Source organism: Cryptotermes secundus, unplaced genomic scaffold (genome assembly GCF_002891405.2).
Source record: "Cryptotermes secundus unplaced genomic scaffold, Csec_1.0 scaffold1474, whole genome shotgun sequence".
NCBI classification, from domain to species: domain Eukaryota; kingdom Metazoa; phylum Arthropoda; class Insecta; order Blattodea; family Kalotermitidae; genus Cryptotermes; species Cryptotermes secundus.
Genome location: NW_019733853.1, coordinates 150,315 through 165,705, shown reverse-complemented (window position 1 = coordinate 165,705; position 15,391 = coordinate 150,315). Strand labels below are relative to the sequence as shown.

General features: G+C 43.1%; 1 protein-coding gene across 3 annotated transcripts in view; it reads left to right on the top strand.

Annotated features, from left to right (window-relative positions):
- Positions 1-10,337, top strand: part of LOC111868339 (ribosomal protein S6 kinase alpha-5-like) — a 16,576-nt gene extending 6,239 nt beyond the window's left edge. For 2 of the 3 annotated variants that reach the window (XM_033753015.1, XM_023858898.2), the window contains 2 exons: positions 1,610-1,696; positions 9,910-10,337. In XM_033753015.1, coding sequence (XP_033608906.1) covers positions 1,610-1,696; positions 9,910-10,154 — 332 coding nt within the window. In that variant the 3' untranslated portion in view covers positions 10,155-10,337. The remainder of the gene's footprint in view (positions 1-1,609; positions 1,697-9,909) is intronic. The other variant, XM_033753014.1, reaches the window with a different exon arrangement.
- Positions 10,338-15,391: the final 5,054 nt, after the last annotated feature.

Genomic DNA, 15,391 nt, shown 5'->3' with positions numbered 1-15,391 from the left:
CTACCTTCATCAAACTTATCACTATATCAAAAAGGAGTCTACTTTTCTGGCATAAAAGTGTACAGTAGTCTTCCACAGAGTATCAAAAACTTGAGTAATGATACTAAACATTTTAAATCAGAGCTAAAGAAATATCTGGATGCTCATTCCGTCTACTCTGTAGACGAACACCTCAATGTAAATAGAGAATAATGTAGAATTAAGCCGTATTAGTTTAAGATAAAATTACGTGTACCAGTAGGTATTATTTTGACTTGTTCTATTATCCAGAGGTATTAACCTACTTAGGATCTATGGAATGCAAATAAATTCAATTCAGTTCAATTCAGTTGAAGNCTTCTCGTCAGAGTGGATGCCCCACAAAAAACAAAACCGTAATGTTCAACAGTAATAAATATCTGGTCATGAGCCCCAGATGGGGCTCGACACCAAGACTTACTGACTGAACATCAGTTGCAACGTGACTTGGACTTGGTTCCCTCAACTGTATTAACCAGCTGATTATTTTACTAGACAGTCAATGTGTTTCCCACAAGGTATGGACTGAATTTTTTTACTTTATGTAGAATAAATCCATCCCTTAAAGGGTTAAACGTCTTTAAGCACAGTTGAGACTTCATGAAACAACAAGCCCTCCCTTGCTTGATATGTGTCAAATTTATTTTGTAGTCTGCCTGAATCCCTATAACTTGCATCTGCAACAAATATGAGTCATCACAAATTATACTCACCTCTAGCTCCCAGAACACTGAGCACATCAAAGTTCTTGCGGGACACTGGGTTGACCTTCTCGGGTGCCATGGGCTTTGTGACATCTGCTGTAACAAGAGAAAGACACCACAATTATTGTCATGACAGGAAAGCAAGTGCAATTAAAACAATGCACAAGTCATGCATTAGTTGTTACCCCCCATATGAATGAGCATTACATACTGCTAGCTGCAAGGACTCAGGTCTTGCTCGGGATAAGTTAGCAGGCTCCAGTTCAACTGAACATAGCACACTAAAGTGGTTATCATACATGAGCAAGTCTTTGGTCTCCCATGCAACAACTGCAAACATGCCAGATCCCTACAGAAATGCAACTGGAAGTTGTTTTCAATATTATATTTCAGCATCCTGTTACACTCACACAATATATATGGATAAATACCGTCTTAAGTGCAACAAATTTTATTGTAGTTTTTACTTCTTTTCCTCCTCCACACTACATGTTTGGAGGAGGAGGAGGAAAAGAAGTAAAAACTACAATAAAATTTGTTGCACTTAAGACGGTATTTATCCATATATATTGTGTGAGTGTAACAGGATGCTGAAATATAATATTGAAAACAACTTCCAGTTGCATTTCTGTAGGGATCTGGCATGTTTGCAGTTGTTGCATGGGAGACCAAAGACTTGCTCATGTATGATAACCACTTTAGTGTGCTATGTTCAGTTGAACTGGAGCCTGCTAACTTATCCCGAGCAAGACCTGAGTCCTTGCAGCTAGCAGTATGTAATGCTCATTCATATGGGGGGTAACAACTAATGCATGACTTGTGCATTGTTTTAATTGCACTTGCTTTCCTGTCATGACAATAATTGTGGTGTCTTTCTCTTGTTACAGCAGATGTCACAAAGCCTATGGCACCCGAGAAGGTCAACCCAGTGTCCCGCAAGAACTTTGATGTGCTCAGTGTTCTGGGAGCTAGAGGTGAGTATAATTTGTGATGACTCATATTTGTTGCAGATGCAAGTTATAGGGATTCAGGCAGACTACAAAATAAATTTGACACATATCAAGCAAGGGAGGGCTTGTTGTTTCATGAAGTCTCAACTGTGCTTAAAGACGTTTAACCCTTTAAGGGATGGATTTATTCTACATAAAGTAAAAAAATTCAGTCCATACCTTGTGGGAAACACATTGACTGTCTAGTAAAATAATCAGCTGGTTAATACAGTTGAGGGAACCAAGTCCAAGTCACGTTGCAACTGATGTTCAGTCAGTAAGTCTTGGTGTCGAGCCCCATCTGGGGCTCATGACCAGATATTTATTACTGTTGAACATTACGGTTTTGTTTTTTGTGGGGCATCCACTCTGACGAGAAGACGGGTCTGTCTTTTTTTCACATGCTACTGGCCCTTGCCAGCGCAGTGTTTCTCGGGTCCGAGTCCCTTGAGACTCGCAACCATATGAACCAGTCACTGTTTATTGCTAGAATCCTATGGAACAGACAAATGTAAACTGCCGGGAGATTGTTAGCATGTTAAGTCGGGTGGTACTTGAGGAACCACTAGTTTTTAAAGGTTAATAATACCATCAAGTTATTAGTTTTCCCCCATAACCTTCAACAATAGTAATAATAAATTGTAGCATCGTACACCTTACATTCATATAGAAAATAAGAGGAGTTGGTAGAACATAATTTCCATCTGTAGGGAAATGGGAAAGTTGCTTGCACCATGTATTGAAATGGCAAGAAGTGTTCAGCTTTTGCAAGCTGTGGTGGCTCTGGTGATGAAACCAACAACCAGAGTAAAAATATTCTTTCCCATAAATGAAATTGCACCATCTCCTTCCTGATATCTAGCACTTATTACGTCCAAGACAGGAGCGGCGCAACGTCAGGGGCTCTCATGTTATGTTCACAATGCTCCCTAGGTATAGTAGGGACTCCAAGCCACAGCAGGGAGACGCTTCCAGTCGACAAGACTAGTTCACAATAATAAATTAATTTAATAAGAGAAACACAAAAAACCAGAATACAACAAATAGAACTTAATAGAAGCCGTGGGCCCAAAAACACACAACCTGTGACCACATCTGTCAGTTACTTTACTCTTGCCTTAACTGCGGCATCAGACTACACTTAATAGCCCACTCTCACTGCTTATTACTCTTGTTTACCATCATGCTACTTCAGCAGGCACAAAATAAACGTTAACAAATATTCCTTGCCCACAGGCGATTCCTAGGAAAGAAAACACAATGACGTAACGTTAAATTAAAGCCCATCGCTCTGCCACACAATAACTTATAATGCAAGCTAAACCCCCGACATGCGTTGCCAGCACAACCGCCCAGACATAATTTAGAATGCCTTCCGAAACCGAATTTGAAAAAATCCCAGGCTGGCCGCGTACATCCGATACGCTGTGGATCCAAGCAGCGAATGAATTTAGATTCACTAACCGGCTTCTTCTGAGCCATTTGGGGAGGGGACGGGGAGAGGAAGCAGAATCCCACGTGATACACTCCAGCACGGGATGAAGGGGTAGGGATTAACATGGCTGGAAAGCATGACATCATCCAAAAGCCATAACATGGCTCAGTATCCCCCCCCCTCGATCCCTCTGTCTCTGCTCATCCAGAAAAACATTAATGCTGCACTTCACCCCTCACTGTCCGTTCAAGGATCCCCATTTTGGGTAGGCTCTCCAACCGACCCCGACTCACACTGGTGCTATTGCTTAGGTCCGGAATCGTCTCTGACTGGCGTGGTGATCAGTTGCACCCCGCACCAGNATGCCTTCCGAAACCGAATTTGAAAAAATCCCAGGCTGGCCGCGTACATCCGATACGCTGTGGATCCAAGCAGCGAATGAATTTAGATTCACTAACCGGCTTCTTCTGAGCCATTTGGGGAGGGGACGGGGAGAGGAAGCAGAATCCCACGTGATACACTCCAGCACGGGATGAAGGGGTAGGGATTAACATGGCTGGAAAGCATGACATCATCCAAAAGCCATAACATGGCTCAGTATCCCCCCCCCTCGATCCNTCGTCCATCGTGCACGACCGCCTTACCCAGCCTAAGGAACTGGTATTTAGGACATAAACTACATCCCTGCTCAGAAGAAAACATAATATAAGTACATATTTACAATCACATATCTTGCCTGTGTGGTTAAGCTTCAAACTTCACATAGCATAAGGATATCGCCAGAAACCAACTATGATACCTCCAAATGCGTGCCTTGTCGTGGGAAATGTCTTTTCAATTGTGAGACATGAGCCTTACAAACTATGACTCCCGTGTCGGGATTTGCCAACAAAACCGTTACTGGGGACACAAATCTTGCAATTTTCTAGGGGACGGACCATCTCAGGTCCAGTTTAGCGGAACGCTGCCTTGATCTAGAGCTGAGCGGGTGTAGCCTAAGCAGGACCAAATCGCCCACTCGAAAATCTACCTGCCTCCTAGCCAAATTGTATCTTTCAGCCACACGAGCTCGAGCCTTCCGCAAATTATTTAGGGCTACCTCCCAGAATTTACGTATATCCTTAACTTCCCCTTCCATATCTAGCTTGCTAAATTTCCATTTTAAGCTTAAGGGATGATTCAACTCCCTACCCAAAAACAGCGAAGCAGGAGTCGCTGCAGTCGACTCATGCCAGGCTGTATTAAAGGCCAGAGCCAAGGATGGCAAATGGTCGTCCAAATGAGTGTGCTGTGAATGATGGTAAATTGATAAAGCCACCTTCAGGTTCCGATTAAATCGCTCGACCTGGGAAGCTTGGGGGTAATATGGCGAGGTGGTAATGTGTTTAATTCCCCAGGAGAAGCACAAATCGTAAAAGATCTTAGACCTGAAGACGGTGGCATTATGAGACACAATCTCTTGAGGAACTCCAAAAAATGGAAAGAACCTTTCTACTAAACAGGTTTTAACTACCTCCGCCGAAATTCGGCGGACCGGGTAAAAACTCACGAATTTGGAAAATCCATCCAAAATGACTAAAATAGCTATATTTCCTTTTCGACTCCAAATGATTGGCCCAACGAAGTCCATGAAGACTCGCTCCATTGGGCGAGTCACCACCTTACTACTATGGAAACCGACCCATGTGTCCGGAGCCGGCTTCGCCCGCTGGCAATCCTGGCACCTCCGTACACAGGCAGCCACCTCGCTCCTCATCTTGGGCCAATAGAACACCTTCGCGATGCGGTTGAGCGTCTTCGTTACCCCCAAATGGGCGCTCAAATGAGACTGATGAAAATACTCATACAGCATCGGCCGTAATAGCTCTGGAAGGAGGTAACGCTTAGCCCTCGCTCTGGACGGTTGGTACAGTAAGGTGCCATTCACTAACCTAAATTGTCTTGCCGCCGGGTCCTGCTGAATTACCTTCTGATAAATATCCCTACACAGGGGGTCCTTCTTTTGGTATTCGGCGATCGACTTAAAGGCCTCGGGAAGCTGGCCCAATATCAGGACCGAAAATGTGACTTCGTCACAGGGTTGTTCATGCTGTCTCGTCAGGCAATCCGCCACCACGTCCTGGCCCCTGATGGGGGTAGTGCGAAATTTGAATGGCGCTAAGCGGAGGATCCATCGCCCAATCCTACCCAACTCCTTTGCGTGGCGTAATAGCCAAGCCAAGGCTTGATTGTCAGTGAAAAGGTCAAATTCGTTATGTTCTAAATAGGTTCTGTACTTCTCACAGCCATAGACCATGGCCAAACATTCCTTTTCATAAACAGCGTATCTTCGTTCCGCTGGTGACAACAAACGGCTCGCGTAAGCGATCGGCGCCCATTGCTCTCCGTTCTTTTGTTGGAGAACCGCCGAGATGGCAACGTCACTAGCATCACACACAAGGGAGAAGCGTGAGGAAAAATCCGGAATCTGCAAGACCGGAGGCGTCATTAGCGCCTCTTTCAGCAGTAAGAACGCCGATTGCTGGGACTGACCCCACTCAAAACACGCGTTCTTGCGCTTCAAGGCATGCAGGGGTTCGGCTAGATGAGAAAAGTTCCGTATAAACCTGCCGTAAAAACCAGCCATCCCCAAAAACCTGCGAACCGCCTTTAGGTTCTTGGGGGGAGGAAACGTTCTTATAGCCTCTACCCTCTCAGGTAAAATCCGGATTCCTTGTGCGGAAATGAGATGTCCAAGAAACGGTATTTCCTGCTTCGCCAACTGAAGCTTATCCCGATTTAGCGTGAGACCCGCCTTCTCCAATCTCGTGAAGACTTCCTTCAAATGCTGCATGTGTTCCTCCCGCGAGCGAGAATACACAACCAAGTCGTCCATAAAGTTGTAAATGAATTTATTCTTGAGGTCGCCCAACAAGGAGTCGACCACGCGGGAAAGCACCTGGCATCCTACACTAATCCCCATGGGCAACTTCACGAACTCGAAGAGTCCAAAGGGAGTGCAAAACGCCGTAACCTTGCGACTCTTGGCAGATAATGGAATCTGATAATAAGCAGAATTTAAATCTAACACTGAGAAAATAGTTGCCTTGCTGAAATGGGCAAACGCACACTCTACATTAGGTATGGGAAATGCGTCAAACACGATCTTTTTGTTCAAAAGACGATAATCCACGACCATCCGCTGACCCCCAGATGGTTTTGGGACCAAAAATGCCGGACTGGCATATTGTGAATAGCTCTTACGAATAACTCCCTTGTCCAATAAATTTTGGACAATCTCGCGCAGCAGCTGCAAGTGCGGAGGCGAACACTGATACGGCCTACTACGTACCGGATTGCCATCGATTAGGTCCAAATGACAAACCATACCCCTACTGTGCCTAGCCTCTCAGAAAATAAGGCCGGAAAACTTCGTAACAGGCCCAAAATATCTGTGGACTCACTTGACTCTGCCGACAGGGATTCACACATTAATCCCGTCGTAACTTTCTTAGGGCGCAGAAATTTTTGCGACGCACATAGCTTAAGGTCAAAGGCCTCAAACGGAAATTCCTGTTCACAATGAAAAGAGAAGCTATACTGTCTGGTCACAAAATCCAATCGCATCTTCACGCGCGTCATAAAGTCCACGCCCAAGATACAAGGAATGGAACACTCACCCAAAATCAAGAAACGATGATTCCATGAAAAGGAGCCTATTTTAATACTTAACATTGCCATTTCCGAAATCACACAGGGCTGTCCGTTTACCATTACACAGCGCTCTTCTGCCTGCTCTAATTTAAACAGCAGCTTTAACTGCTCGATATTTTTGAACGCATCTTGCCTTATAAAGGAGCGGGATGATCCTGAATCAAACATGGCGGGTAACCAAAACGCCCCAATACCAATACCACATATGGGTTCATTGAACTCGCATCACATGGATGACATATTGCCCGAGGCTGGAATAAGCTAGGCACCCGGAAGACGGTACTCATTGCCGAGCGCTGTAGACCTTTCCCAAACGTGCGGCTCTTAAGTTTGGACGCGTCCTGGATGGACAGGCCTGCTGTAAATGACCCACCTTACCGCAGACCCAACATTCGGGCTTGCTCTCTGTTGGCGATACCTTGGTTTGACCCTGGGTATTCGCCCGGGGAGCACCCCCCTGTGGAAGGGACACAGCCCTTTGCTTCCACTGGTCTTCGACTGCTGTCGCTTCTTTTACAGCAGTAGCGAAGGAAAATAGTTCCGAAATCGACTCAGGTCGCTTTTGAAATATGCAGTGGGATTTTATCTTTGGATGAAGATTCTGAACAATACACTGAACTAATTGGGGTTCGGTTCCAACGAATTCCAATATTCATGCTGCTGCAACTACCGACATAATGTAGTCAGTTAAATCTTCTNGCGCAGTGTTTCTCGGGTCCGAGTCCCTTGAGACTCGCAACCATATGAACCAGTCACTGTTTATTGCTAGAATCCTATGGAACAGACAAATGTAAACTGCCGGGAGATTGTTAGCATGTTAAGTCGGGTGGTACTTGAGGAACCACTAGTTTTTAAAGGTTAATAATACCATCAAGTTATTAGTTTTCCCCCATAACCTTCAACAATAGTAATAATAAATTGTAGCATCGTACACCTTACATTCATATAGATAATAAGAGAAGTTGGTAGAACATAATTTCCATCTGTAGGGAAATGGGAAAGTTGCTTGCACCATGTATTGAAATGGCAAGAAGTGTTCAGCTTTTGCAAGCTGTGGTGGCTCTGGTGATGAAACCAACAACCAGAGTAAAAATATTCTTTCCCATAAATGAAATTGCACCGTCTCCTTCCTGATATCTAGCACTTATTACGTCCAAGACAGGAGCTGCGCAACATCAGGGGCTCTCATGTTATGTTCACAATGCTCCCTAGGTATAATAGGGACTCCAAGCCACAGCAGGGAGACGCTTCCAATCAACAAGACTAGTTCACAATAATAAATTAATTTAATAAGAGAAACACAAAAAACCAGAATACAACAAATAGAACTTAATAGAAGCCGTGGGCCCAAAAACACACAACCTGTGACCACATCTGTCAGTTACTTTACTCTTGCCTTAACTGCGTCATCAGACTACACTTAATAGCCCACGCTCACTGCTTATTACTCTTGTTTACCATCATGCTACTTCAGCAGGCACAAAATAAACGTTAACAAATATTCCTTGCCCACAGGCGATTCCTAGGAAAGAAAAAACAATGACGTAACGTTAAATTAAGCCCATCGCTCTGCTACACAATAACTTATAATGCAAGCAAAACCCCCGACGTGTGTTGCCAGCACAACCGCCCAGACATAATTTAGAATGCCTTCCGAAACCGAATTTGAAAAAATCCCAGGCTGGCCGCGTACGTCCGATACGCTGTGGATCCAAGCAGCGAATGAATTTAGATTCACTAACCGGCTTCTTCTGAGCCATTTGGGGAGGGGATGGGGAGAGGAAGCGGAATCCCACGTGATACACTCCAGCATGGGATGAAGGGGTAGGGATTAACATGGCTGGAAGGCATGACATCATCCAAGAGCCATAACATGGCTCAAAATAGTGCATTTGATATAGGATGCACTACTTTCCCAAGAAAAGTACAGCCACTTCCAAAAATGTGTGCTCCAGTTGCCTGTTACGTATCCAAGTAGTTGACGTAAATTGTGTAAAGCTTGACATCCCTGTAAAGACACACATGTATAGTTGCAACCTATCACTAATGGAATTCTCTATTTTCTACGCTGGGTGTTTATATTACCCTCATTGACTCTAGACAGAACTTGCTTAGTGCGTTCTCCTGGTGCCACAGTATGACCGCATCACATAGCATTGCAGTTCCCTTGTATGGACCATGAGAGATGTTGCAAGGACAAACCCATTTGTTAATTTTTTCTAGATCCTTCAGTTCTCAGGACACCCACTGTGTGCATGCTTTCTGAAACTTCAAATGATCTTGCATTATGCTGAATGCTAAGCCATGGGAACACCCTAGTGCAGTTGCTACGCTGTCTATAGTTATCGTTTTGCGAGATGGAATCAAGTCTTCCACCCAGTGCACGGTTGCTTCTGTCGCACTCTCACCAGGGTGACATGGTCAGGCATCAGCTGCGACTTTTGAAAGTCCTTGAGAGAATTTCTTGACCCAGTTGTGATTTGCTTTACATAACAAACACTTCCCACTGTGAACAGGAAGCATTTCTTTATGATTATCCTTTGCATTGAGTCCTTTTGTCCACAGAAATCTCACAACAGACTGCTGTTCTCCAATAATACACTTCTCAGTCACGGTCACCATTCTGACTACTGGAACCAGCTTCTGAACATGGGCATGACTGTCTGCTAACCTAGACTGTCATGAAGCTAGACTGTGCTGCTACCTAGTGATACACATAGAAAACCTATTACATGCATTACAGCAGTTTTACTTCCATTTGTGACCTGTTTACTTTTCTTGCTTTTTGTAAGACCTGACTAAAAAATGTTCACTCTCTATCCTCAACATTTTCCTCTCGGAGGTTTAAATGATCAATGTGTCCCTCCTCACCTTAGGTTGGAAATAGATCCAGTTCCCAAAACGTGTTTTCTAGTTTTTAAAATACTGGATGATGGACAAAGTTCAAAAACCCAGTAACTCTGAGTGTTATACACCATTGTCAGAACTCTTCACAGTCTACAAAAGAAAAACACTGAGAGCACAAGATGGGCATGTATAAAGTAACTGAAACTGTGTTCCTTTGTTGCAGCCTTTGGAAAAGATTTCCTGGTCCGGAAGACAGACAGTGCTGATTCTGGTCATCTGTATGCCATGAAGGTATTGGCAAAGGCTGACATCATCAAAACAGAAAAAATTGTAGAGTACACAAGAACGGAAAGACAAGTGCTGGAGGAAGTGAGATGGTCTCCATTCCTGAGAGAACTGCATTATGCATTCCAGACATCTGAGAAGTTACATCTCATTCTTGGTGGGCACAAAAATTGTAATATTTAGTAAATAAGATTGGAAAGGGTGTACTTCATAATACAGTATGCATACACGGCATTTTCAAGGACGTTCTTTGTAGTTTATCAAGCTCATCCGCTGCTTGCTCATGTAAGGAATTTCATTAAAAAAGAAAAAAGAGAGGTAAAATTTTCCCTGTGCTTAACCAATTAAGCACTGTGCCATGAAGATATATGGGGGAGTGGATGTACAGATGACATTTTCTTGACCTTGGCGCTGGTTGGAGGTGGGTGGCTAGTTTCACGCCCTGGCTGCTTTACTTCCGGTAATAAAGCGCCTGGTACCCATTGGATATGTAACTGAACCATTGAAATCCTTCCCCCCTCTTTCTATTTCAGTAGTTAACGTAAAGTAGAATTGTGAGAATTACAAAGAAGCATAGGTTAAGACACAGTCAGAACAAGCAGATAGACCGAACTTGCGCGGACAAGGACATCTCTTAGTTCTTGCTTCCAGGCCTTTGGTGTTGCTTCGAAAAGGGCAGAAATGATACTTCATGGAACCCCCACTGAGTTTCTTTAGAAATTGAGAAGTTGACTTACGGCGTCAAGACACTTTGAGAATTCGAGACGTGACAGTCGCAACCCGTCATAAGTCAATAGTGGGAGGGCCAGGAGTTCATTAGCGACCCCTCGTAAGTTACATCTCTGTCAGTTTCGCCGTTTGGAATTTTAGGCTGAAACTACTTCTAAAACAATCGGTCATTGGCCGGAACAAAATTTAAGCCAACTCCTCTTATTTGAATCCACCTATCCGGGAATTTAGGAGGAGGAGAGAGGAGGCGGATACAATTCAGTTAGGACCTCTTGCTCGGCAGAGAGTCCAGTTTAAGATTAAGAGTCTGCTACAAAACTTGGAACTTGGCGGAGTTAAAACTCGCGAATATACTTGCGGGTTAAACTAAATAATTTGGGCAAGTGCAACACCGGCGGCTTGGAAGCCGAGACTAGGCCTGATAGTGTAGATTTAGACTCCGAGTGACTGTGAGAAACAATAAAGTGTTCCAGTGGCAAAGTGCATTGTGTTGGTCAGAAGTGCTTCACCCTCACTTGGCCGAGCCTGACCCTTAGCCGACCTGAGGAGAGAACTCATCGCCAGGAGCTAGTCGAACCCATCGCCAGCTTCCACCCCACTCACGCCTTCCCTCCTTTAAAATGAATCGCAAACAGCACCTAGCTGTTTGCTGGCGCCCATAATATCAGGTTCTATGCTGAAATTCCAACCCCGTAATCAGCAACGGAAGGAGGAAGCGGTGGAGCCGGGTCAAGCCGGAACCAGCCACGCCCTAACAACTTCAACGGAGGCAGCACCAGGTAGGGCAGTCTAAGTGACAAGTGGCAACCATCTTGAGGGCAACAAGAGGCCTTATTAAGGGTGGGCGGTTAAAAAGAAAGGTGGCACAGCCAACGTGACGCCCAACGTCTCAGCGACGACGAGGGTACGAAGAGAGAAGCGCAACACAACGCATGACGCCAGAGGAAACAACTCCCGACAATTGGAACAAGAGTCAGGATGGACGGAGCTGCATACTACTAGTTCTACTGCTCCGACAGTTCACACAAGGTACACCGAACGCAACTACAAGGTCAGTTACGAAATTTTATAATAGCCAGCAGATCATTGAGGAGCCGTACTGTGGAGGCTCAAGAGGAGAATCAGGAGTTAGCGGCAGGGAAGCGAGACCCCGCAAACGCAAATTATCCCCCCCTTTGCTTAGGCAGCATGAGTGAGACTCCAGAAAAAGACACAATGCGACCTCAAGAAGCAGAATTAGGGACGGAGAGCCAGGCCAACGGAGTGTCAGAGAAAAGTGATTCCAACACATCAGCTTCTGTAGACAGTACAAACCAGCTACAGCAAATGCTGTTAGAGTTTTTCGCAAGTGTTAGAGCAGATTTGAGTAGCCACCGAGAGGATATTCAGGCGCAGTTCATTAGTGTCAAGGCTGATCTAAGTGCTAATCAAGAGAATGTGAGAGCCGAACTCCAGTCCAACCAAACTAAATTAGAACAGTTACAGGAAAGTGTTCGGTCAGATATGAGCCAAGTTAGGTCTGACATACGAGCAGAAAATGAAAAGTTACTTCAAAGTTTCGAGGCTCAAACTTGGGAAATCAGGAAGGAATTAGATAGTAGGCTGGAATCCGAAGCCAGACGGGTCTCCCAGCTAGTTAAGCAGGTGCAAATTGAAACCGCATCTGAATTTGCAGCAGTCAAGAGGCAGCTGCAGAGCATAGGTAACGAGATTGATTCTAGATTAGAACAGTCCAATACAAGCACCTAATTGGTAGTTAATGAACTTGCAGATCAGATGCAGGAGCACACGTCTGAAATGAGCAATCAGATGGTACGACAGAAAGAGAGCCTAGAAAATGTTATCGCAGTCAACCACTCAGGAATTAGGAAGACAATTTGAGATGGTAAACGCAAAAGTTTTGGCATTAGAGACTAAATTAAACGAAACGCCAGCCAGGCAAGCTTTAGCCACAGAGGCGCAAGTGGTAGTTCAGGAAGCCACATCTCTTTCCGCCGGACCAGCCAATGACCCTGCGGTGGAACTTGAAGTGACTGAAGCAAGCGGTGAATTGGTCGGTGAAACAGTCTGCTGTACTCACCAGCCAGCCTCCTGCAATAAATTGTCTAGTGATAGCAGCATGAATGGGTGTGTAGTGCATGCCAACACAGAGGATGTATCCTTGTTGGGCTATCTAAGTAACTCAGAATTTCCATTACCTCTGTATAATGATGCAGCAGAGACCAACCCCGTATTTCATCTTCGGAGGTTCGATGAATTTATTAACTTTCACAATGTGCCGAAACCCCTTCGTTTGGCAGTCGCATGCCGATCCATGGTGGGACACATAGGCAAGCAATGGGTAGAGGCTGTAATGCACAATGTGGCAGACTACGAGGCATTCAAGAAGGCATTCTTGAATACCTGGTGGTCGACTTCCAGGCAATCTCTTGTAAAGTGTACGCTCTATCAGGCGAAATATGATCGGAGATCAGGTTTGAGTCTGAGCGGACATTTTTTAAAACACGTGACCATGGCTTCATACCTGGACCCAAGACCTTCGGATGGGGAGCTGATAGAAGCGATCAGGGCCCACTATCCGATAGGGGTGCAACGAGCCATGCTCACCAACCAGATGTATACAATTGATCTAAATCATTATTTTTATTCCATTGATGAATATCTTCAATTTAAGGCTATTGCAAGTCAATGGCATACCAAAGAATTTATATATAGTTTAATAAATTATGTTTATTGTCACCATATTTTAAAACTATTAGTAATAGAACTTTTTATATTTCTGTCATCATTTTATTTTATTTTCTATTTTTTGGCTTATTTGTCTTTTATATATGTACCACTTGACGTGTTCCATATCCTACCTTTTCTACTGTGGATCTATGGAATGTAAAATAAACGAATGAATACAAACATAAAAGCGTTAGACATTTCATATAGATACAACCTAGAAAACAACTCCATTCTGAATAAGGAAATTCAGACTTTTAATCGAAAATTAAGGAAAGGTTACAAAATATTACAATCGTGTGACAATAATAGAGTTTAGTTTAAACAGAGAGGCATTCACTCAACATGGTCTACATCTAAATAGACTAACTGCTAAACAAATATGTGTAGCAATGGAAATCTATGGATTAATAGAGAGAAACGTAGATAGTTCAACTAGTTTGGAATGGAAATCAGTGATGAAGGTGAACTTACAGACAGTTCCTGCATCTTCAGGTTTTGATAATTTGGAAGCACAACAAAATCATTCTACTAATAGCAAACAAATTTATCCTGTGCATGAGGATATACAGGTTTGGAGATACTCCACAAGATCAAAAAAGTTGCCTGTGACTAGGAATGGTGATATTTTATGGGAGATTTAAGTCTGAATTCAGTTAACAAAAATTGTGATAGTAATCCTTCTAGTTGATTAAAGAATACTCATGTTATTCAAAGAGAAGTTCATTATACGAATAAATCATATTCTATAAACAGTAAATTAGTCAATAATCAGGATGATGACTCACAAAAACGTATTTAGGATTTTCCATCAATATATTAGGGGTATGAATGGTAAAGTTGATCAGCTCACGATTCCTTTATATGATCAACTTCCAAATGTAATCAAGGATAAGATAATTATTTTCAACATATACTCATACAGAGCTCCATTTGTCAATTTTCATTATTTTCTTCATAAACTAGACTTTATACTTAATTCCTTCTGTAGATATAATTTGAAATTTATAATATGTGGTGATATCAATATTAATTATATGGAAACCAGCAGCAAAAAGACGTAATTAGATGACATGTTAAAACACTTAAAACCTAATAGGTACTGTATACTTTCCTACAAGAATCGTTAATAATTCCGCTACCTTCATTCACAATATATTTATTGATAATAGAAGAAGTTGATTGGAACATGGAATGTAAGGACCTTGAATCACGCAGGCAAATTGGAGAATTTGAAAACGGAAATGCAGAGGAATGAGGTGTCTGTTCTAGGTGTCAGCGAAGTGCGGTGGAAAGGACAAGGTGAAATAAGAAGTGGTGATTATACAGTGTATTATTCCGGAGGTGAATGGGCTGAAAGAGGTGTGGCAATAGTGGTGCATAAAAGTGTAGTGAAGAAGATTATTTGTAATGACAGAATTATTGCTCTGAAGTTAAAGGTGGAACTGGTAGATACCGTATTTACGCAGTATAGGCCGCACATTTTTTGCCAAAAATTCAAGAGGAAAACTGGGGTGCGGCTTATATTTGAAATCACACTTCATTTAAAAAAAATCAACGTTGCCAAATTTCGGAATAATTTCTATTCCTGAAATAATATTCCAAGAAAATTATTTTTTCTATAATTTCTGTCTGAAAATTGTGCTGCGGGCTATACATGCGTAAATACGGTACACTGATTATGCAAGTGTATATGCCAACATCAGAGTATGAAGATGATGAAGTGGAAAAAGTGTATGACACAATTGAAGAAATTCTTCAGGAAGATGGAAGAGGAGACACAAACAGCATCATATTGGGAGACTGGAACAGCATTGTTGGAGATGAACCATATCAGAATATTGTTGGATCACATGGACTAGGAAGACGGAATCACAGAGGTCAAATGCTTATTGACTTTTGTGAACGAAATGGATTGATTGTTACCAACACTTGGTTCAAGAAGCCAAAGAGAAGAATTTACA